The sequence below is a fragment of the Tamandua tetradactyla genome, chromosome 10 (genome assembly GCF_023851605.1).
Source record: "Tamandua tetradactyla isolate mTamTet1 chromosome 10, mTamTet1.pri, whole genome shotgun sequence".
In the NCBI taxonomy this organism is placed as follows: domain Eukaryota; kingdom Metazoa; phylum Chordata; class Mammalia; order Pilosa; family Myrmecophagidae; genus Tamandua; species Tamandua tetradactyla.
This window is the reverse complement of record NC_135336.1, coordinates 98,636,218-98,659,192: the sequence shown is the minus strand read 5'-3', so window position 1 is coordinate 98,659,192 and position 22,975 is coordinate 98,636,218. Positions and strand designations below refer to the sequence as shown.

The 22,975-nt window shown below is 47.9% G+C and overlaps 1 protein-coding gene across 2 annotated transcripts in view; it reads right to left on the bottom strand.

Annotated features, from left to right (window-relative positions):
- FAM3B (FAM3 metabolism regulating signaling molecule B) overlaps nucleotides 1-21,961 on the bottom strand; it is a 60,444-nt gene extending 38,483 nt beyond the window's left edge. Inside the window, exons 1-3 of one of the 2 annotated variants that reach the window (XM_077118952.1) lie at nucleotides 21,761-21,961; nucleotides 15,353-15,496; nucleotides 1,297-1,420 (exon numbers count right to left, since the gene is read on the bottom strand). In XM_077118952.1, the coding sequence (XP_076975067.1) occupies nucleotides 1,297-1,420; nucleotides 15,353-15,496; nucleotides 21,761-21,779 (287 nt within the window). In that variant the 5' untranslated portion in view covers nucleotides 21,780-21,961. Of the gene's footprint in view, nucleotides 1-1,296; nucleotides 1,421-15,352; nucleotides 15,497-21,291; nucleotides 21,387-21,760 lie in introns of those variants that run through there. The other variant, XM_077118953.1, reaches the window with a different exon arrangement.
- Nucleotides 21,962-22,975: the final 1,014 nt, after the last annotated feature.

Below are 22,975 nucleotides of genomic sequence, written 5' to 3'. Positions count from 1 at the left end.
GAACTATAAAAATAAAAAACTATTCTAAGATTCCAATTTTCATCCCTCAGAGTGGCAAAGAACTAAATACTTGTCAACACATCTGTTAATCCGAGTCCTCTGAGAAGCAGGTACCAAAACAGGATGAACAGTATAGGGATTTTATTAGGGGAAATGCCGATGGAGAAAATGGGGAGGGGGATGGAAAGGCTGGAGGGCTGCACCCAGGTCTGACCTTGAGTGAAGGAGAGAGGGAGAAGTGTCCTTGGCTGCCCTGTGATCTCGGGAAGGTTCATCAAGGCCACTGGTGCACCCCTGAGCCAAGTCAGTCACCAGAGGAGCCTGCATCTTCCACAAACCCAGTGAGCTCAGCCATGGGCTGGGAGCAACCCCTGGGAAGCCCGGCCTCTAGCAAACATGACTATGGGCTTCAGAGGGCAGCACCTGGAACCCTTGGTGCGCTAACACCCTGAAGCTGGCACTCTGCGAGGGGCAGTCTCAGGACCAACACCTGCACGTGGCTGGGGGAGGGTGATGTGGTCCCATGCAATGATTTCAAAATTCTGAGTGGGGATTATTTCTAATGCAGAATGAATATATGTAACTGTGAAGCCAGTTTTGGAACAAAGGGTCCAGGTGTGAGGACATACTCTCCACTCTCTTTGGGCCACTGTGACTCATCCCGAACCTGACACCTGCTGGGCAGGGGGTGTGGGAGGAAGAAGGGCCCCCGCTCTAAGCCAGGGGGGTGAGGGTCATAAAACACAAGGAAAGAACAACTTTGCCAGCTGCACTGTGAAGCAGGAAAGCATGTGTGGTAGTTAGATTCAGGCGTCAACTTGGCCAGGTGAAGGCACCTAGTTTGTTGCTGTGGACATGAGCCTATGGCATGTGAACCTCATCTGTTGCTAATTACATCTGCAGTCGGCTGGGAGACGTGCCTGCTGCAATGAGTGACGTTTGACTTAATTGGCTGGTGCTTAAATGAGAGATCGCAATGTAGCACAGCTAAGCAGCTCGGCATTGCTCATCTCAGCACTAGCAGCTCAGCCCAGGCCTTTGGAGATGCAGAAAGAAGTCACCCCAGGGAAAGTTGTTGGAACCCAGGGGCCTGGAGAGAAGGCCAGCAGAGATCACCCTGTGCCTTCCCATGTAAGAAAGAGCCTCAGATGAAAGTCAGCTGCCTTTCCTCTGAAGAACTAATAAAATAAAACCCTTTTATTAAAAGCCAATCCGTCTCAGGTGTGTTGCATTCCGGTAGCTAGCAAACTAGAACAGCATCCAATAGAGCACCTCTGGTTTAAGGTTGCTACTCACAGCTCATCTTCGAAGCAGATCTTAGCGTATCTGTCTCTTCCACCCCCGCTGAGCAGTCGGTAGGCATAGGTGTTTGGGGGACATGGTGTCCAGTGGTCACACTTTTGTCTTCTAGGGGCTGGAGCTGTGACAAAGAAGAATATAATTTAGCACCTTGTGATTGCTAATCAGATGAACCCGCTGCTCGAACATGCCGCTTTAGAGCAGTGACTCCCTCTGCATGGACAGGGGAAACTGGGTGGGGTGGGGAGAGAAGGAGGGGGGATCTCCAGTTTCATAAGGGGTACTGAAAAATCCCCGCAAGTTATGGGGTTACTTGCATCTGCTTTTGTTATAAAAAATAAGAGGAGTTCCTGAGTAGATGGAATGCTTTCAAAAGGGCTGGTACACCAGGTACAATGCTTAGATGCGTGTTAGCATTACAATAAAAGACAGGGTGGGCCTAAGAGTGCTGGGGACAAGTCAGCCATCTGTGGAGCAGTTTACAGCTTCTGCCCTGGCAGCACCACCTGCAGCCCCCACCACTGACCACGCTCCTCTCACTGGCACCCAAAAACCCTGGCCCTGCCTGGATTGTGATGATGTCAGCACTGGCAGGGCCCTGGAGACCGTCTCACCTAGACAGTCGCTGGACCCCTTTCCCCAGGCCCCTACCCTCTTCCAGTGCAGGCCCCGCCCCTGCATCACCACGCCACCCCCAGGTCACAGGTTTCACCCACAGAACCCACATACTGCTGGAGGTTCCGACTCACATTCCGAGCTCTGGGGGAAGATTCAGCAGCTCTCTCTCATCCTTTATGTTGGACTGCCACTTGGGTCTCTATTTAAAGGCTTATGCATTTCTCTGACTTGGTACACACGGGTAGCAAGGACTTCCAGTTAAGAAGTATATATAAAATAAGGTTTCACGACCAGGGCAAATAGCACTCTTCCTGCAGGTACAGGCAGGAGGAACTTGGGGTGCAAAGAAGCAGCAGAATATCCCAGCTGAACTATGATTACTTTCCAGAAACCTACAACCTCCAGGAGTTCTGAGGCCAGAGAAGTAATGAAACCCAGAGGGCTCAGCCTCTCCAAATATCAACCAGTTCCATCCCCCTATCCCATATCACTGACAGCCCTTTCCAACATGAAAATGTCAGAATGGGCATAGCTCAAGTTCTCGTAAGAGTGGGAGAAGGATGAGAGGCAAAGCCGAACAGAGAAGACAGGATTTAACAAAATGAGTATGACTGCTGAATCACTATATTGATATTTCTTTTAGTTTCCAGTGTCTTGGAGCAGCTAGAAGGAAAAACCTGAAATTGTGGAACTGTAAACCCATACCAAACTCTGGAATCTGTTCTATAGCTACTGGTTACCAGATACTTCAAGATATATTTTGGTTTTGTACATAAGTTATATTTCACAATTTAAGAAGTTAAAAAAAAAAAAAAAGAATATCCCAGTGAAAGCGGATTCATACTGGTCCTCAGTGCCCTTTGTCACCAACACGGCACAGCCTGCATCCCTCACATCTTTGCTAGACCCCTAATCGCAACTTCCAGCCCACCCGACCCCACCCAGGACTCCCCTGCCTGGGTTATTCCATCTCCTGGCACTAAGCACTCTGTAATGTTGTAGGATTTACTTTTACATTTATTTTGTTTATTCCTTCACGAGGCCAGGATTTGTCTGTCACCCCCCACCCCTACCCCGCCCCACACCGTATCCCCAGCTCTAAGTCAGTGCCCGGCTCTCGCAGCTGCTCTGTAAATACTTGGTGAGTTCGTGAATGAACATCTGAACCTTCGGGGTTGCAGAAATCTGCATGCATGCAAGAGAGAGACACACAACTCAAGAGAAACTGCACCTGCCCTCGACTGTAAAAGCTGCCAAGGGACCGTGTTTCATGTCTTCTGAAAGTGCATTACTGCAACTCACTTCAATTTACCAACTTTTATCCCTATCAATTCTATTTTATTTTAGTAAGAGAAGGCCATGGGATTTTAGCTATCATTTAATTTCTGCCAGTAAAAAAAATAAGGGGGGAAACTCCCCATTCTCAGGGATCTTCATCATTTTACTTTTTGGTGTTTTACCTTCTAGACTTTTCCTATGTGTGCAGAAGGTATCTGCAAAGTTTGGAAAACATAGGTAAAGCTTATTCAAGCAGTATGTTACACTACTTAGAGTTTCAAACAATGGACTCAATATGTTTTATTCTCAACCTTTAGATACCTTTTTAGGTGGAATACTTCTAAATTCAGTGCAAGGGTCCAAATTGTTAATATGAAAAAGTACTATGCATCTAGTATTTTGCCAGTGTTTTCAGACTTTTTGGACACTTACTATGTATTTTCTCTATAAGTTTTTTTTTCAAATTTAATAACTGGACCCATTACTTCAGGTTTAGAGGTACTTCACCTAAAAATCCACATTGAGCATATTATTTGAAAGTATAACTAACATACAAGTCACAAATACAAGTGGCCCATTTCCAGCTTTGCAGACATCCTGCATATGCACACTCACACTTAGAGAGAAGCAGCATTAAAAAGGGGTTACATGGTCATCCTCCACACTCACTTAGCGCAGGTCTCAGGTTCCTGGGGACACCGGAACAAAGCACCACGAACTGGGGGGCCTAAAGCTACAGAAACGGATTATCTCACAGTTCTGGAGGCTCGAAGTCCGAGATGGTGTGGGGGCACCCTGCTCCCCCTGAAGCCTGATGGTGGCTTTGCCACAAGCCATCTCTGCCTCTCGCAAACAGCCATCACTCACTGTAGGTCTGTCTGTCCGTGGCCAAACTCCTTCTTCTAGCAGGACATCGGTCATGGCGAATCGGGCCTCATCCTACTCCAGTCTGGCCTCATCTTAACTGATCACATCTTTCAAGATCCTATTTCCAAATAGGGCCACACGTATGAAACCAGGCACTCAGACCTGGACATGTTTTTTTGGGGAGCATAGGCGCAGCTTCTCGGGAACAAGTGTGCCAGGGCGGTTCTCAGAGTGACCGGGGGTGCTTTATGCAGCCAGCCCTCCCTGCCCTTCTAAGTGACCTGTGCCAGGCTCTCTGGTCCCACCGCAGTGCTGGGTGCGGCGGCAAGCACGCGCATGCCTAACCAGCCATGCCAGGTGATGGGAAGGAGCCTGCTGTGGACGCTGAGGGGCGCACCTGGCTGACTTCAGGGTGGCCCACTGACCCACTGGCCACCCTAAGAGCTCCCAGGGCGAAGCCGGGAGGGCCCCAGCACTCTCTATGAGCCTAGATGACACGGCAGTCGGGACAATGGAAACACAGGACCATCCTGCAGAACCTGGGAAGGCGGATTACTTTGTTTTAAAGCTAAGCAAAAGAATGCAAGCAGGCCATCTGGGTCTGGTGATCCTACAAGAGAGACTAAGAGGAAGTTCCCCACGAGGCAGAAGGGGCAGCATTGGCCCTGGAAACGAGAAAGGCAATGCTCTTTAAATAGAAGCATCAAGAGTGAGGACATGGGAATAAAACTCAAGTTTCCCCCCAAGCCAGCAAATTGGCCTGAAAAAGCCAAATGTTCCAGTGAACTCCTGCACATACCAATCCATAAACCAATTACTTTGGTTTGCTAAAGCTGACAAAATGCAATATACCAGAAATGGGTTGGCTTTTAACAATGGGGATTTTATGAGCTGATAAATTTACAGTTCTAAGTCTGTGAAAATTCCCAATTAAGGCAACAACAGGACGATACCTTCTCTGAAGACCAGTTACAGACTAGCCTGGGCTCCTGGTCAGATAGCAAGACATGCTGCAACGTCTGCTGGCTCTGTCCTCCCGGTTCTCAATGCTTCAGCTTCTGGATTCTCCATTTGTGGCTTTTTCTTAAAACTTCTCTGGAGCTTTTTCTGTGAGCTTCTCTTAATTTCATAGGATTCCAGAAGGAAGATCACAATTGAAATAACCTAATCAAAAGGTCTCCGCCCCTTTACAATAGAATACAATAGCTAAATGTCAATAAGAGGGGGAGACGGGAGGGGCATGGGATTCTTTGTGGTGGTGTTGCTTCTTCCTTTTATTTTATTTTTATTTTTTATTCTTCATTTTTTCCCCTCTTCTTCTTTCTTTGTGAAAGAAGTGGAATGTTCTCATCTAGACGGTGGTGGTGAATGCCTAACTATATGATTATACGGGGAACCACTGATTATTTACTTAGGCTGGATTGTATGGTGTGTGAATAAAACTGTTTAAAAATAAACAGAAAGACCCAAGTGCTGGAGAAGATGTGGAGAGATGCACCTATTCACGGTTGGTAGGGAAGCAGACTGGTGCAACCCCTTGGAGGGCTGTGTGGTGATTCCAAAGGAGGCTAAGTATAGGGTTGCCATGTGATCCTGCAACCCCGTTATTAGGTATAGACCTGGGGGAACTGAGGTGGGGACACAAATGGACATTTGCACACTGGTGTGTATAGCAGCAGTATTCACAGTTTGCAATGGATGAAGGTGGCCTAAGGGATTGTGGTGTTTACATACAATGGAATATTGAGCAGCTGCAAGAAGGAATAGAGTTCTGAGGCATACAACTAGGTGAATGAACCTTGAGGACAATAAGTTGAGTGATAAAAGCCAGAAATGAAAAGACATATTATAATGCCTCACTAATATGGATAACTAATATGTGTAAACTCTGAGAATTGATTTCCCCCATCAGGGGAAGGCTTATTTGTAAAGATTCCTAGATTGTAAACTTTTACAGGAGTCACACTATTCGAGTTGTAACTGTTATTTCTAAATTTTAAGATGGTGAGTTCTTTGTGTATAACTGTTCTGGTTTGCTAACTGCCTGTGTGTGCAGAAGCTGTCTGCAATATACCAGAAACAGAATGGCTTTTAAAAGGAGAATTTAATAAATTGCTAGTTTACAGTTCTAAGACCGAGAAAATGTCCCAATTACAACAAGTCTATAGAAATGTCCATCCAGGGAAAGATACCTTGGTTCAAGAAGGCCAATGACGTTCACAGTTTCTCTCTCAAGTGGAAGGGCACTTGGCGAACACAGTAAGAGTTTTTCTCTCATCTGGAAAGGTACATGGTGGACACAGTCAGGGTTCCTCTCTCATCTGGAAGGGCACATGGCAAGCACGGCGTCATCTGCTAGCTTCTTCTCCTGGTTTCCTGTTTCATGAAACTCCCCGGGGGGCATTTTCCTTCTTCATCTCCAAAGGTTGCTGGCTGGTAGACTGCTTCTCGTGGCTATGTCATTCTGCTCTGCTCTCTCTGAATCTCTTTCGTTCTCCAAAATGTTTCCTCTTTTATAGGACTCCAGAAACTAATCAAGATCCACCAAAATGGGTGGAGATATACCTCTACCTAAACCAGCTTAAAACCACTCTTGATTAAATCACATCTCCAGGGAGATGATCTAATTACAGTTTTAAACATACAATACTGAATAGGGATTAGAAGAAACGGCTGCCTTTGCAAAACAGGATTAGGATTGAAACATGGCTTTTCTAGAGTACATACAACATTTCAAACCAGCACAATAACCCAGTTGTTTCCTGGAACTTCAGGTATCTGTGTGACACCTGAAACTCAGAGCTAGAGCTCTACAGTTCTGAAAATTAGCGTTACCCCATACAGCAACTGTTTAAAAAGCTGAAAAAGAGATTAGACTTTAATTAGATATATGATTGAAGTTGATCTGGGTAGGTCTAAGGTAAATCAGAATGAAGGGTAAAGGATGATATTGATTGTATACTAAAACTTCAACTTCTGTGTGAGACCAAAGGAAGAGATGTTTATTCGTTGTGAAATTTATATTTTCAGTAGCATATTATCTAACTTAACTAGTATGGTCAGTCTTATTCGAACACCATAATTACACAGAAACTTGAATAGGGAGTGAGATCTTTTTGGTTTGTACAGGTTAGTGTGATACCCTGATATATCCCAGAGTAATTTTGGGCAGAAGATAAAAATGTATTTGCAAAGTGCCCTTGGGGGACTAGAGAGAAAGGAGGAAATACTAAACTCCCCTATCTGGGGAAGTCCTGATATTCTCACAAGAAATGGGGACAATCAATTCAATAGACTGAGCTCTCAATCTTGGAGTATGCTCCTATGAAACTTATTCCTGCAAAGGAGAAGCTAAGTCTACTTATAATTATGCCTAAGAGTCACCCCCAGAGAACCTCTTTTGTTGCTCAGATGTGGCCTCTCTCTCTAAGCCAACTTGGCAGGTGAATTTATTGCCCTCCCCCCTACGTGGGACATGACTCCCAGAGGTGTAAGTCTCCCTGGCAACATGGGACAGGACTTCCAGGGAGGGGCCTGGGATCATGGGATTGGGAAAGTCTTCTAAACCAAAAGGGGGGAAAGATGTGAAACAAAGTAAAGTTTCAACCGCTGAGAGATTTCAAAGTTGAGAGGTCATTCTGGAGGTTATACTTACGTATTATATAGCAATCCCTTTTCAGTTTTTGGTGTATTGGAGTAATTAGAAGGGAAATGCCTGAAACTGTGAACTGTAATCCAATAGCCTTAATTCTTGAAGATGACTGTGTGACTATACAGCTTTTACAGTGTGACCGCGTGATTGTGAAAACCTTGTGTATCCCTTTATGCAGGGTATGGACAGATGAGTAAAAAAATAAAGCCAAAAATAAATAAATAATAGGGGTGGATGGGGGCATGAGGTATTTTAGGTATTCTCTTTTACTTTTATTTTTATTCTTATTTTGATTGTTTTTGAAGTAATGAAATGTTCAAAAATTGATGGTGATGATGAGTACACAACTATATGATGATACTGTGAACCACTGATTGTGTACTTTGGATGATTATATGGTATATAAATATATTTCAACAAAATTACATTAAAAAAAAGAAAAAGGAAAGGTCCCCACCATAATAGGTCTACACCCTCAGGAATGGATTAAATGAACTTTTCTAGGATACATGACAACTTCAAACTACCACATCAATGTATGCAATAATTAAGACATTCTTGGATTGTCCAAAAATCCAATTAATAAAGGAGAGTGGATCATATGAACAAGCACGTTGGGAAAATATGTAAAATTATTGCTGATTTGACCAAAAACTCATGCCATGAGAAGGATGAAATCTATGGGACAACCAGCTCATAAAAATTATAAATTTAAAAGAGTACTTAAGATTAGTACCTAGGCAGAAAACTAGGAATGCACCAAACTTTCAAGAGATCACTTATGAAAGAAATCTGACAGATGCTTTTTCAAATTTGACAGATTCCTAATGTATGTGAAGAGGGAGTGAAGCTGGAAAACTTCTCTAAATTATCAATAATAAATACATTTCAAACAATCTTACTGGAGGAAAGACTGATTTATCTTTCTCTCTGCAGAAAATTATATTATAAATTTTAATTTTTCTTCATTGCCATATAAAGAGGCAATGACTGTATGCAGTCAAAGATTACAGGAAAAAGATGCTAGAGATGTGCCAAGAAATTAATAAAGTTCTTATTTTTCTGGGCTTTTTGATATTCATTGAATCTGTCAACTTTGTAAAATGAGTAATTTTTTTCTCATTCTAAATAAGAGCTCATTTTCATAGCACCCCCCACAACTCCCACCCCAAAATAGAAGAAAAGAAAAACTGAGTCTTGATACTTCTTCTCTGTGAATCCGATTGTTATTTTGCTTTAACAAAATGTTAAATGTTAAATGTTGCAAATAGCATGTTCTGGTCAGTAAGTACCAAAAGTGATACAGAAAGCAGAAAGAGATTAAAGTTAAATTAGAAACTAAACCTCTAAGAAATAGCGAAGAAGGAAAAGGGAATAAGGCAAAAGAGTACCTCTTTGTAAAAATGCCTTGGAAGATTTATAAAATAATCAACTTTTTATGATTTACTTAAGTGCTGTGCCTGTAAACTTATAACAGTCTTGACTTAAAAATTTTTTTCATGTAAAAATAAAGGAGTGAATGGTCTCCCCTATCAAATTTTTTTCAGAATTGTTAAACTGAAAACAAAAACAAAAAAGACGCCTGGGACTCAGAGGGGACTGAAGTGGAGGCTGAACTGGCTGAACTGGGGCCCCCCTCCCTGAACCCATTTCTTGCCCTCCTTTCATTGGTTCGGACACCTTAGTCATCCTGAGCCCCAAATCATGACTTCAGAGGGCACCCAGGCCCCGCCCCGCCCCGACAGAGTCCCAGGCAGGGGCAGTCTATGGCAAGGAGCGGAGGGAGGGAGGAGGAGCAGAGCTAGGGCTCTGGGCGGGGACTAGACCCTAGCTCATTATATTACAAGGAGCACCTTCAGAGAGATGAGGGAAGGGCGATGGGAGACACCCGAGGGAAGTGGGGCAGCCATGCGCTGGGGCCCTAACCCAGTTGTCCCGCTCCCCTTCCTGCATGTCAGAAAGAAGCAGCGAGTCAGGAGCCGCTGGTGTCCCCTCTGCCTGCATGGCTCAGACAGACTCAAGGACAGATGACCAGTCTGACCAGGTGAACACAGCCCCTTCCAGGGCTCTGCCCATCCAGCACAGCCACCCTTTCACCCCAGCACACTCACCCAAAGGCCTGAGCGGAGTGTCCCAGCGCTGCCACCCATGGGGGTGTGGGGGATCCTCTGCCCCAGACCCTCCTCCCCAGCCATCCCATATGGCCATCGGCTCCCCTGGTGCTGGGTGGTGGAAGCTGGGGCAAGGAGCTGTGGCCCTGGCACTCGTAAGCGCTGCCCAGCACGGTACGTGGCTTCACATGGATGTAGGCAGGTGCACTGTCTAGAAGGGAGGTGTTGGGTTTCCATCAGCTCTAAAGGCCTACATGGCTCTCCCGACGAGGGGCCAGGTGGGGACCTGACATGGAGGTGGGATTTCATTTTTCTCATCATGTCTGGGGAGCAGTTTGGGTAACACATATGACTTTGTTTTCCTTTTCCCCTTTTCTTTACAGCCAGGGGCTTTCTTAGTCTCTCATCCATTTCCTAGAAGCACACAATGCCATTAAGTGAAGGGAGATAGAAGGGTGGATTCCTCAATCAGGGCAGGGGTGTAAGTGGTAGTTCTATTGTCTGATCAGACAGGGCCTCTTATGGGTTGAATTGTGTTCCCCCAAAAGACATCCCAATCCATACCTCGGGATTGGCCCTTATGTGGAAACGGAGCCACTGCAGATGGAACCAGACATGGGTAGATGAGGGCTTACTGGACAGGGTGGGCCCAACATCCATTACAACTGGCATCCTTATGAGAAGGGGAAATTTGGACACAGATCCAGTCAGACACAAAGAGGAGACACCATGGGGAGACAGAGACAAGAGAGGAGCAGAACTCCATACGGAGACAGAGGCAGAGACTGAGTTATGCTGCCACAAGTCAAGGGGTGCTGATAACTGGCTATAACCAGAAGCTAAGAGAGGGGCGTGGAACAGATCTTTCCCAAGAAGCTCCAAGGGAGCATGGCACATTTTGGTTTTGGGCTTCTGGCCTCCAGAACTGCGTGACAATACATTCGTGTTTGAAGACCCTTGGGTTTGTGGTTCTTCCTTACAGTCTCCTTCCCAGACCCTGCCTCTTGTCCCAATGAGAACACAGTGTCGAGGTCCTCTGTATTCTTTTCTGAAATTCCTTCCACGAACTACATGAAGGTGACGTTCACACGGATGCATAGAAGCTTACTCTCCCACAACAAACCTACTCTTCTGCATCTTGTTCATCCGTCTCTTGGGAGAACCCTATCTGACACCTTAAGACGGGACACCCCGATTAGCAGCAACCGCACTCTGCTTGGACATGGCTGCCTCCTGCTGCGAACCAGGAGCCTGATTCCTGACTCGCAGAGTGTGAGGGTTCTGCTTTCTTACTGTGCCACCGGCCTGGTCTGAAGACGCTGCATAGATGTAATGACTCAAAAGTGGAGAAGGGGGTAACGAAATGTACCCAAATTCAACAAAGATTCGGAGATTCCAAGGAAATCTCATCTAGTTCGAGTTTTATCAAATCTGATGCACATCAAGCCAAAGGGTAAGACAAACTAAGCTAAGACAAATACAGGTTCATGGACTCTAATCTCAGACCCATAGAGTTTATTTTTTACTTTTTTATTTCCTTAGGAGGGACTCAGGAATCTTTCTTTCTCAAATCCTTCCTGATTTAGGCAATATGTTCTGGTTAGCCCTTTTAAATGAGTAAGTTAATGCCAGTGGGCTTCACAGAACCACTTATGGAAGGCTGAACTCATGTACCCCCCAACAAAGGCATGTTCTGAATCTTAATCTGCATTCCCAGGGGTGTGAATTCATTGTACACAGTGAAGACGGGTTAATAGTTAAGGTGTGGCCCAACTAATTAACTAATCCATATAATGGCTCCTTTATAAGTAGAAGAAATTGGATGCAATGAGCCAGAGGAGCCAAAGCTAAGAGAGAGAGATGGCCACATGAGAGGAGGCAGAGATGCAAGAAGCCAAGGAACCCTAAGGATTGTGGCAAACCAGTGCCAGAAAGCTACGAACTTCAGGGAAAAGAGTGGCCTCTCTATGGCCTTTGCTTTTGGACCACTAGCCTTCAAAGCCATGTGACAATAAAGACTTGTTTAAGACAACCCATTGTGCAGTATTTTTCATAGCAACTGGGCAAACCGAGATACCATTCAAAGTCAGAAGAAATACTAATCAATCAGATATGACCTTGCCCATGTATGCAAGGCAAGTAAAAAAGATCACTACCTATTTGCCTGCTGAAAGCAATTCAGCAGCCTCAAATCACCTCATTATTCATTGGGATTCATTTTCTGGATGGATTAAAGTCCATGCAGAAAACTGAGGGAGCAGAAGACATCCAAAGGAGGTGCTGAGTGGTAGGGGATGGCTTCTTTGTAATCGATGACAATTATTTATTAGGTGCCTCCACATGCAGGGAACATGTTGCATCTGGGAACTGGAACTCACGCCAGCAGCTGCAGAAGCACCGAGTCAGTCAGCTAAGTGGTCCCAAGGCAAAAGGATGCTGAGCTCCCCAAAGGCCATGGAGATAGGTGTGAGTAGTAGTGGTTTACAGATAGGTATGAGTGTGACATATTGTGTGGATGCTGCATTGTGTGTCACCCTCATGAGACCTTTGGGTGAGAGAGAGTGTCATTGTTTCCCATACACATAGCAATGAAAGAATACCATGGGATACGCTTAAGAGCAAAACACTGGGCATTTACTACCTGCATATAGCTAGGTAAGGGATTAGACCATCCTCCCCAGAAGATTCATTAAAACCCTAAGCCCCGGTACCAAAGGTGGCCTTATTTGGAAATAGGGAGTTTGCAGGTGGAATTAAGTTAAGATGAGGTACTACTGGAGTAGGAGGGGGCTAAATCCAATGGCAGGTGTCCTTATAAGAAGAGACACAGAGAGATGCGCATGGGAGAAGGCCACATGAGAACCGAGGCAGAGCCAAGGAACACCAAGCACTGCTGGCCAAGCCAGGAAGAGGCGAGGGAGGACCCTCCCTAGAGACTTCGGATGGAGCCTGACCCTGCCACATCTTGACTTCAGATTTCTAGTTTCCAGACCTGTGAGAGAATAAGCGTCTGTTGTCTTAAACCCTCTAGTTTGTGGCACCTTGTTTCAGCAGCCACAGGAAAGTAAGGCAAGTTATATTCTGGAGGACGTGGAACCTTAACAGAAGGGAGACTTTACTTCGGAACTGGAAGGGGCCTTAGATAGAGCTAGCAGGTACAATGTCCCTTCATTTACAGTAGAGGAACAACTCAAAGACACAGATAGCAGTAGAATTAGAAGTAAAACTTAGTTTTCCCGACTTGCCCTTCAGTTTTTCTCTCAGCAACAGATATTTAACACTTATTCATTATTTTCATCTTGGCTGAGAGGGTAGGCAGGTGACTAAATCCACCTGACCTGCCTGCTTTAGTTTTGTCTTACAGGCTTTCTAAGAAGATAATCTGAATGACCTTATCTCTGAAGCGCTGGAAGACAAATTCAACAGGGTACTCAACTTGCCCTCAGTGGAAATTTACCTCTACAGCCTGGTATTGTTAGGTGCGTGTGGCTTCCTAACCAGATTCACTTATTCAACAAACATTATTTAATACTAGATACTGTCCTAGACTTTCCAGGTACAGCAGAGAATGGAATGGTTTCATACACATAGAAGAGACAGAAAGTAAACAAAATAAAAAAGATCACTGCAGAAAGCGATAAGAACTATGTAGGAATTAGGTATTGATAGCTAATATATGTATAAGAAAACTCCCTGAAAATCAAGAAAAAAAAAAGGGAGCAACCCAACAAAAAAATGGGCAAGAGCATGAGCAGGAGGATGACACAGACAGGCAGCCGCCGCCCATGGGGTGTTGCGTGAAGGGCTCAGAATCCTTTTTTTTTTTTTTGCATGGGCAGGCACTGGGAATTGAACCCAGGTCTCCAGCACTGAGCCACCGCTACCTGCCCGCTCAGCATCTTTTGACACTGGCACCACATCCCCAACAGATTCAGGGCTCTGATTAAGCAAATGAAGAGGGTCTAATGAATTTGGGTGCTCCTGCTGAGCTGTCCCTTGGCCCTCCTGCCACCTGTCAGAAGAAGGAACAGCCTCAGGTGCAGCTGGATGTTCCCAAATTCAACAGTAACTTGAGACCTGTACGCTACAATCTTTTCTGGGATGTATATTGCAGGAAAAAAATGAAAGTGAGAGAAAAAACCACACTGCCTCATGTTACCGGTATGTAATCTCGCTGCATGCAAAAGACATGGGTTCCCCCCACATGCGACTGCATTTAGACCAGGACTACTGACACAAATGCCTCAGTCCTGGGCAGTGGACGCTGGGAGGGCCCACGTTCTTTCTAACAGTCAGTTTGTCCAGCTGCAGCTGATGGCCCAAGAGATCCTGTAAACTGGAGTTTCATGTGAAATCCCTGAGTTTGAAACAGTAGCTCATGTTTTATCTGTTTTGCTTTTAAATAAATGATGCCTCCAGGCAAGGTCTGGCCAATCCCTAAACCCCTCATGTTCAAATTTGCAACCCGTGTTTTAAAACAAACTTGCAAAGAGCCTTCAGGACTGCATAGGTCTTATTCCCCGGATGTATTTGGATCTCTTCTCAGTTGTCCCCTTCTCAGAAACCTTCCCTGACCATCCTCTTGAAAAATGGCAATCCAAACCTCTCCCCATGGTCCTGTCTTATTTTTCTTCTTAACACTGATCAGTCCCGATATGACATAGTTATTTGTTCATTTAAAAATTATCATCTCCTGCAAAACCTACTCTCAAAGGCTCAGAAAGCAGACAGTCAGACAGACAAATGGATAGATGGATAGAATGAAACAGAATTGGATAAAATGATGCCTGGTAACATGCTAAAAGTAGGTGGATCAGGTGTGTTGGAGTTCTCTCCATGGGTTTCATATTATTTTTGTAACTATCCTGTAAGTTTGAAATTATTTCAAAATAAGAAGTTAAAAAAATTGCCATCTCCTCCCAAACCAGAATATAAGCACAGGGACCTCATGTGTTTCGTTCTCTGTCTATCCTCAGCTCCTGGAACTCTGCCTGGGGACAGTAGACAGGCAACAAAAACTTGTGAGTGGATGAAATAATATAAAGTAGTCACCATCCAGAGAGCTGACTAGCTCCTGTTACCAGTATCAAATGTCCTCAGGGTATCTGATGTTTCTTTCCAGTCTACTCCATTGCTTGTGTTTGCTTCCAAAGATAGCACCTAGGAAATATGGTTTTTAAGAAGTTGTTCAGTCCTTTAGAGAACCTTAAAATGTTTCTAGGACTTAGCACCTGGGCCCCTCCAGATATGTCACCTCCTAGGACGCCGACTGGTAGAGCAGCAGGTGAGGTCGTGCCGGGTCCCAGCAGGGTGACCTGGGGGCTGGTTGCCCTCTCCCACGTCAAGTCAGGGGCACCTGGAGGCAGCCCCACAGCACGGTGCAGGAAGAGTCGAGTGGAGCTGTGTCCATCACCCACCTCTCCTCCTCATGTCATCAACATAAAAGGGCCAGCTGGGGGCAGCACTGGGACCAGCACCCAGGCCTCCTGGCTGCAAAGCTGCCGTCCACCAAGCCCGCAGCACCTACCTTTGAGGACGGGCTTCATGCTCAGACTCTGAATGTTGTAGACAGCCCTCGACAGGGAAACGTCTGGAATCAGCTCCACGAGGAGGTACCCGGAGTACCAGGCGCAGATGGAGGCGAAGCAAAGGAACACTCCCTTCAAAGTACCTAGAGAGAAGGAGGGGCGCGAGTGAGAGTGTCCCCGTGACAGGCGCCCTCAGGCACCTGCCCCCACCCCAACATGGTCCCCATCGCTCCCCCGTCTCATCTCGGGGCAGGCAGGTGCCCCAGCCCTGGCAGGACTGCTCAGTGATGCCTGGTGATGGCATTTCCTTGGGGCAGAGCCACCCGACAGAAACGTGATGTTCCGTTGGTTTCACTATTGAGCAGGCACGGGAAGGAAATGGTAGCAGAGAATACAAACAAGATGGGAAGGTTCTCAAGGTCCAGTGTTTGTAGTTGCTGTTGGTTTCAGTCTTGAAGCTTCCTCAAGTGCTAATGCTGATGATTCATCAAATGGCCATAGATACAGATCTCTAAAATGAAAGCAGCTCTTTCCCTTTTTGAGGCACAATCCAATTTGAGCATGCCCCTGCAGCCGGAGGGTCTCTCCAGAGGCAGGTGTCCATCTGTTTAGTAATTGCTACATTACCAGAGCTCAGAACCACCCAGCCACATACCATTGCCAGAAAATTCCCCCGAGGCTGTCACTGGAATCAGACTTGAGCTGAGGAGACATCCAAGGTTCCTGAGGGTAAAAGGTCCTTGGCACCATCTTTCAAGTAGATTGGCTCCAATATTCCACCTCTCCCATCCATGCCACTACCAGCAGTGGCCAAAAGTCACTTATGATACCTAAGGAAAGGGTGTCAACTTACTCCTTGGGGACCAGAAACCCAGGAGACAAGCTCCCTGTCTCCTCACAGGCTGTCCAACCCCAAGCCTTTTTGTGCTTACCCCCTAAATAACTCATGATCAGGACTCGTTCAGCAGTTCAGTGAAAACAACTGTGACAATGTCACGAGACACACAGGACTTATACAAAAAGACAGCACAGATTTGCCCACGGCTCCAGTCTTAAAGAAAAGAGAAAAGAGAAAGGCAGAAAGAAAGAAGGAAAAGGTGAAAGTGAAGATGAAGGGAGGGGAGGGGAAGGAAAGGAAAAGGAAAAGGAAAATAAAGGAAACCTCTTACCTGATCCCACAACCCCCTCCTCTGCCTACATTCTGTTCCCTTTCAGGCCTAACATCACAAAATAATGGTCCTCTAGTGTCGTCTCCTTGCCCCACCCTCCACCCCCCGCTCAAGATGGCTGTGGGTCATGTTCTCCAATGAAATCCAGGGCCCCTGGATGACTGCCCTGTCCTTGTCCTCCTGGCATGACCCCAAGTCTCCTGATGGGGTCGACCATGTGAGCAAATTGCACCTTTTCTGCCTGGGGCTGGGCTTCTGCTGACCCCAGGACTAGCCGCCCCAGACCCTCCTCTGCGTTCCTGACTCGGACGTCTGATTCCCTGGATGCTCATGAGGCTTCAGACTTGTGTCCAAAACTGAACTCCTAGTTCTCCCAGGCCCCACCTGGCCGTCCCCATGTCTTACCATCTCAGCAGACTCACGGGACCCATCATCAGATATCTGGGGTCTCCCTTGATGCACAATCTCCCTACCAACCCAGAGGGAATCCTTCCAAAGCAAATCTCAGCCTCTTCGCCTTCTCTTCCTCTCCCCCGCCTCCATCCCTTGCCAGGCCACCACCACCTTAGCAGCTGCCTCCCAACTCTTCTCTCACTGGTAGTGACAATCTGGACCCCACACCCACAGGGATGTCTCCACTGAGCAGAGACGAGTTTCCTCATTGCATCTCCAGCCAGTGGACAGTGTCTCCCAGCCTCCCTGCCCTGAGTTTGCAGCCCTTCAGGCATAGGTACATTCCCAGCTCTCCAGTGTACCTGCCCAAGGCTTCATGCCCACCCCTGGTTGGTGATGGAACCCAAGCCTCTGCCTGTTAGCCTGGCACTGAACCCTCTCCTCAACCTGCCTGTGGAGCTCTGGATTTCTGCTCTATCTTCATTCCTAGCACCTAACTGTGTTTCTTCTTTGTAGTGAATGAGTGATCAATTGACCTATGCTCGAGCTGTATTTCACCCAACCAGTGGGTCAGCGAATTCAGTCAACCCACCTGAACCAGACATCTGTGTTCCCTTGGGGTTCTGTTTCATTTTAAGTGCATATTTCAACATCAATTTATTTCTCTATTTTGCAAATAGAAAATTTACAAAATCTGTAACAGCATTGGACCACCTTACACGGACAGCTTCCTGGAGCCAAATGCCTGAGAAAATGTGGCCAGTGTAGCCTCTTGGTTGGAGCAGACTTCTCCAGGCTGGACAAGCCAGCTGCAGGAAGCAAAATCGGATAGTGCTGGGGTCTGCAGTCCCCTCTCTCCTGCAGCGCCTCCCTCTGTTTGCTCCACTTAGCCACTCTGAGCTACCGTAGAAACCATCTCTTCTGCTGAGGACCTTGGTGGGAGAGAAACCCCCTGCTTAGCACGCTCTCTTGTGCACACCACTGACCATCTCAAAACCACTGGTACCTTCTGTGCAGCCTTCTGCATCTCTCTGCCCTGGGACACCCCTCATGGGTGCGTGCACACACCCAGGATGATGAATGGGACCTTGCAATGTTCCAGAGAGTTCTGTTGGAGGCACCCCAAGTGAACAGTGTTGATACTGCCCTTCTAAGGCATGGAGTCAGCTTTGCAGATCTCAAAGGCAAAAAGAATGTACGGCATCCTACGTGTGGACCGTTTCATATAATCCCATTTAAAGAAGAAGACTGGCAGATCAGAGAATATTCAGAGAACATTCTAGAAGCCACAGCACTCATGAGATCTTTGAGCAGTGTTGCCGTTTTAGTTTGGAGAAGACTGAAAGGAAACGTGATGCCACCTTTCAAATGTCCAAAGGACAGATTCACAGAAAGGAGACAAGATTGTCTTCTCAGTCCAACAAAGACAAATGGGTAGAAGTGACAAAGAAGAAAATGAAGAACAAATGAAAAGTAGAGGTTGCCTCACCAATAGAAGAATAAACCAAAGGAGGATCCACCATGTGCAGCAACCAGCTCCCCACCCCAGGGCATTGTTTGAGGCTCCTATAAACCAGGTATGCCTTGGCTGAGGGGTGCAGCCAGATGACGTCTATCCTGGGGGCAGCCTGGTTTCCTGTAGGAAAACTGGCTGGGAGAGGTCAAGCGTTCTAGCTTGCTAGCTGCCAGAATGCAACATACCAGAGACGGATTGGCTTTTAAATAAAAGGGGATTTATTTCGTTAGTTCTTCAGAGGAAGGGTAGCTAACTTTCATCTGAGGTTCTTTCTTACATGGGAAGGTACAGGGTGATCTCTGCTGGCCTTCTCTCCAGGCCTCTGGGTGCCAACAACTTTCCCTGGGGTGATTCCTTTCTGCATCTCCAAAGGCCTGGGCTGAGCTGCGAGTGCTGAGATGAGGTATGCTGAGCTGCTTGGGCTGTGCTATGTTGAGCTCTCTCATTTAAGCACCAGCCAATTAAGTCAAACGGCATTCATTGCATCAGGCACAGCTCCTAGCCGACTGCAGATGTAATCAGCAACAGACAACGTTCACATGCCATTGGCTCATGTCACAGCAACAGAACTAGGTGCCTTCACCTGGCCAGGCTGACACCTGAACCTAACTACCACACCAAGATTAGATGTGAACCAGAACCACTTCCAGCAGGGGAGGGCCAATCCAGGAACTGGTGCTGGGACCAATCCATCAACACAACTGGACTGGCAGCCACTGCAGGGGTTACCAAAGTCACAGAAGTCTCCTAGTAGCCACAGGGAAGGCAGGACATGGGAACCAGGTGGTGGTGACCAGAGTCCAGGCAGGCTGTCTTAGGTGAGCTGTGATTCAGCCTGGCCATGGGCTGGAAACCTGCATCAGGAAGTCAGAGCCTGGCAACCAAAGCAGAGCCAGCGGGCAGTGAATCAGTGTGTAGAGATAAGGTCTCAGGCACTGGCTGCAGAGGGAGAGCCAGCATCGGAGGTAGGGCACAGGTGAGGATTCCATACACAAAGGTGAGAGCCCAAGGCTGCAACCGAGCTTGGAGTTCCAGGTAAGCCTAAGACACCTCCTGGGGATCCATCCTGTCCTGGTGGGAGCAGATCAGGCAGTTTGTGGTAGGAGGAGGAAGTACACAAAATCCAGGAAACCTTCTGTGATTCTGTAACCTGGATTGAACTTTCCCCAAAAGGTTATAAAGTTGTCATCAGCTTATGCAAATATTCTTTCATAGGTGCTTTCCATGGAGCAGAGTCACTCTTATGTAGTGTGTGCGTGCATGTGTGTGTATCCTCAACCTCACCTGCACAGCCTCAGGCTTCTCAGGCAGGCTGTGGACACTCACTTAATGGGAGAAGGCAGCAAACATACAACCAGTGTGCACCAAACCTGGTCACAGGGCAGGGCTCCGAGGACACGCCCCACCCCTCTAACCCAGGAGAGAGCAATTTTGAACGTGTAAGAACACCTCATTGGGATGGATATTTTTCAACCTGAACTTGGACAAAGAAGTTGTAGCTCTTGGTGGCACTGCCAATAGAAACCGAAGGCACCTCACCCTGCAGGTGCTCACACCCTATACTCCGTGTGCCTGGGAGGTGGGGTGGGGGAGGCCGGCCACATCTGGGGGACCTGCTTTTATCATGGTTTGCAGGCTGTGCTGGCCGTCCCTGTCCACCGTCATAGCCGGTCTGCCACGGAGGCTTGATGGCAACAGTGGCCAGGAGGCAGGAGAAACAGCGAGGCAGGTTTGCAAGGGAAGGGAGCCCTCCTTGAAAGGTTCACAGGCCTGTTTTGATGGAAGGCTTAATTCAGCTCAGTCTTTAATCTCATCGTCCTTCCTGCAAACTGTTCGACCAGAAAACACCGATGCATGAAGGAAGCGTCAGGTAGCACATCACATTCCGGAACGCTGCCCTGTCTTTGGCTCGCAGAATCAAGTGACAGGGTGGTGGGAGGTTCCGGCAATTTCTCTCACAATCACAATGCCCGGGTGAGGACAAACCTGGCATTATCCCGAAGCACTATGCCAAAGGCCCACGTCGGTCACGAGTGAATCACCAGCTCAGTGTGTGAATGTGAAGAATCCCAAGTTTCCACGAAGCAATTGGCAAAATGATGCTATTGTAAGTACATAATGTATAAACAATGAAAAAAATTATCCCAAAAGAGCTATGATGAAAATCACTGCTTCGAGTGAGATGTCCTGTCTCTTTCCCCCAAAGAACTTATTTATCCTATAATTCACGATTCCAAAAAATCAAGTCGTTTGTAAATAAACACTTTTTAAAGAAAATATGAATATTTTACACAATAAGGCAAAAATCTTACAGCATGGCTTCACTACACTTTAGCAACAGAGGAGATAGGACAGCGTTCGGGAGAATTTTCTGGAATGTGACCTGGTGCCCAAAGGGAACCTGGCGTCTTCTAGGATGACAGTGACATTGCAGGGAACCTGCCATTCAGAGGAGGGAAGCGCTTGAGAGCAAAACTGAGAAGTTTCTATGTTTGTGTAAGACAAGATGCCTGGTTGCAGAAATAATCCAGATTCTTCAGATTATAGGACCAAGGAGAAGTGGGGTGCATGACACAGGCTGGTCGGCCAGCTCCAGTGCCTGTGATCAAGTGGCAGGTCTCAGTGAAGACAGGACTGGAGGGATGAAAATCCGGGTGAAATCATCATGGTTCCCCCCTCCACCCTTTCCTATTTTTTCCAGATCTGCAGTCACAAATCTACTTGGACAAATGGAAAAAACAGAAACAGCCTTGTAAAAAGGTATCTTGGGGACTATTAATCACTCGTTTGATCTTGATCATTCCGGGCTTCCCAGCCCCCACACCTCTCAGTGGTCTGGAAAGGGGGATCTCACTGTCACCTTCACTTTTCCTAATTTTCTGGAGCGATCCTCATGATGCCGGCTACAGAGCAGCGGGTGGTGCCCCCAGAGCAGCTCCTGACGCCCCCCACCCCCCACAGGTGCCTGCAGCAGATGCCGAGAGCACAGGCTTTCCCCCCCATCCCGAGGAGCCTTCTGCAGCTTCGCGGAGGCTCCACCCACCCCAGGGTCGGGCCCTGCACCCCAGATGGAGTGGTGGGGCAGTAGTAGGCAGGGGTGAGCGGGCACCGGTGTCTATTCCCACCCCACCGCTTTCTGGATTCGCACCAGTTCCCTACCTTCCTCTTTCTCATCCCCCCCCCGCCCCCACCCCCCACCCCGGCTCTCCCGCTCAGTACCGGCCCCTTCCAGGCAGAGGGCAAGGAGGCGCCCACCTCCCCGCCCCAAGCCGGAGCTCCTGCTCCCTCCTCCTCCTCCCCCCTCCTGCCACGACCAGGGGCGCACTCACCCCCAGTCCCCAGGCGCATCTTCCACGTGCTGCTCCCCGCGGGGCCGGCTCCCGCCGAACCGGCGCCCCACTGGCCCCTTGGCGGCAGTTCCCGGGGGCACCCGAACGAACCTCGGAAGACCTGGGCGTCCTGCGGGGACACGCCCTCGGGGCTGGCGGGCGGGGCGGGCCGAACAAAGGGCGGTTGCGGGCCGGACAGGTGCGCGGGGAGGGAGGCGCCGGGGGGGGGGGGGGGGGGGGCCGGGCCGGTGTTGGTGTGCAGGGCGGGGCCGTGCGCGCTAGGGCGCCCAGGAGTGGGGCGCTCTCCTCCGGGCTGACCCGGGGCCAGAGCTGACGTGACCGTGACCCGAGGGGCCAGGAAGGATTCGTTCCTCAGTGAGAACACAGGGCGTCCTTCCGCGCTTCACCGTCCCGGGCCCCCACCGTTTAAGTTCTCACAAGAGGAAATGACTGCAAAGATAAGCGCAGCCTGGACCTTGCACAGCAACGCTGAGGGCGGCTGGCCGTTGTTTCCAGGGCCCTGGCCCACTGTCCCCGTGGCTTTTGCGAGGTTCTCTGCTTCTTCCAGAACAATCCCTGCCCCCAGCCATTTGCACAGTGCAGCATGGGGGCCCCATCTCCTGCGGCCTCATTTACTGCCTGGGTGGACTGAGGGAAATGTAGCAGAGAGGATGCCACAGGCCACGGTTAGGCTCACAGGTGCGGCTGTGGCAGATGCCAGCTGTTTACACAGAAACCAGGGAGCCTAAAGGGGTGGGGGTTAAGGCAGGTATTTGAAGGAGGCTTTCCCCAAGACAGCCCCATCCCCAAACAACCTCGGATCTCCTGCACCCTATCATGTCTATACCTCCCTTCCAAAACCACATCCGAGTTCAAAGCGCTTTTGAACCCACTATAGTCACAGTGGTCTCTGGCTACCAAGGGCCAGTCAGGCTGCCCACACCAGCTGGTCCCTTGCCAAGAGGGAGCTCCAGGGAGGCAGGGTCTGCTACCCAAATGAGTACTTTGCCAACCATGCACGAGTCAACTCTTTACAGCCTGTTTCATCTACCAGGGACACTACCTTCATCTACCAGGAACAATGCTTTTGTCTTTAGCTCCTCTGATGTTGGGCTTTTATTTTTTTCATATTTTGCTTTACTCACCCCACACCGAGATGCCATTTCCCACTCTTCTGCCCACATCCGTAACAAACACTCCTACCTAAGTTTTCCT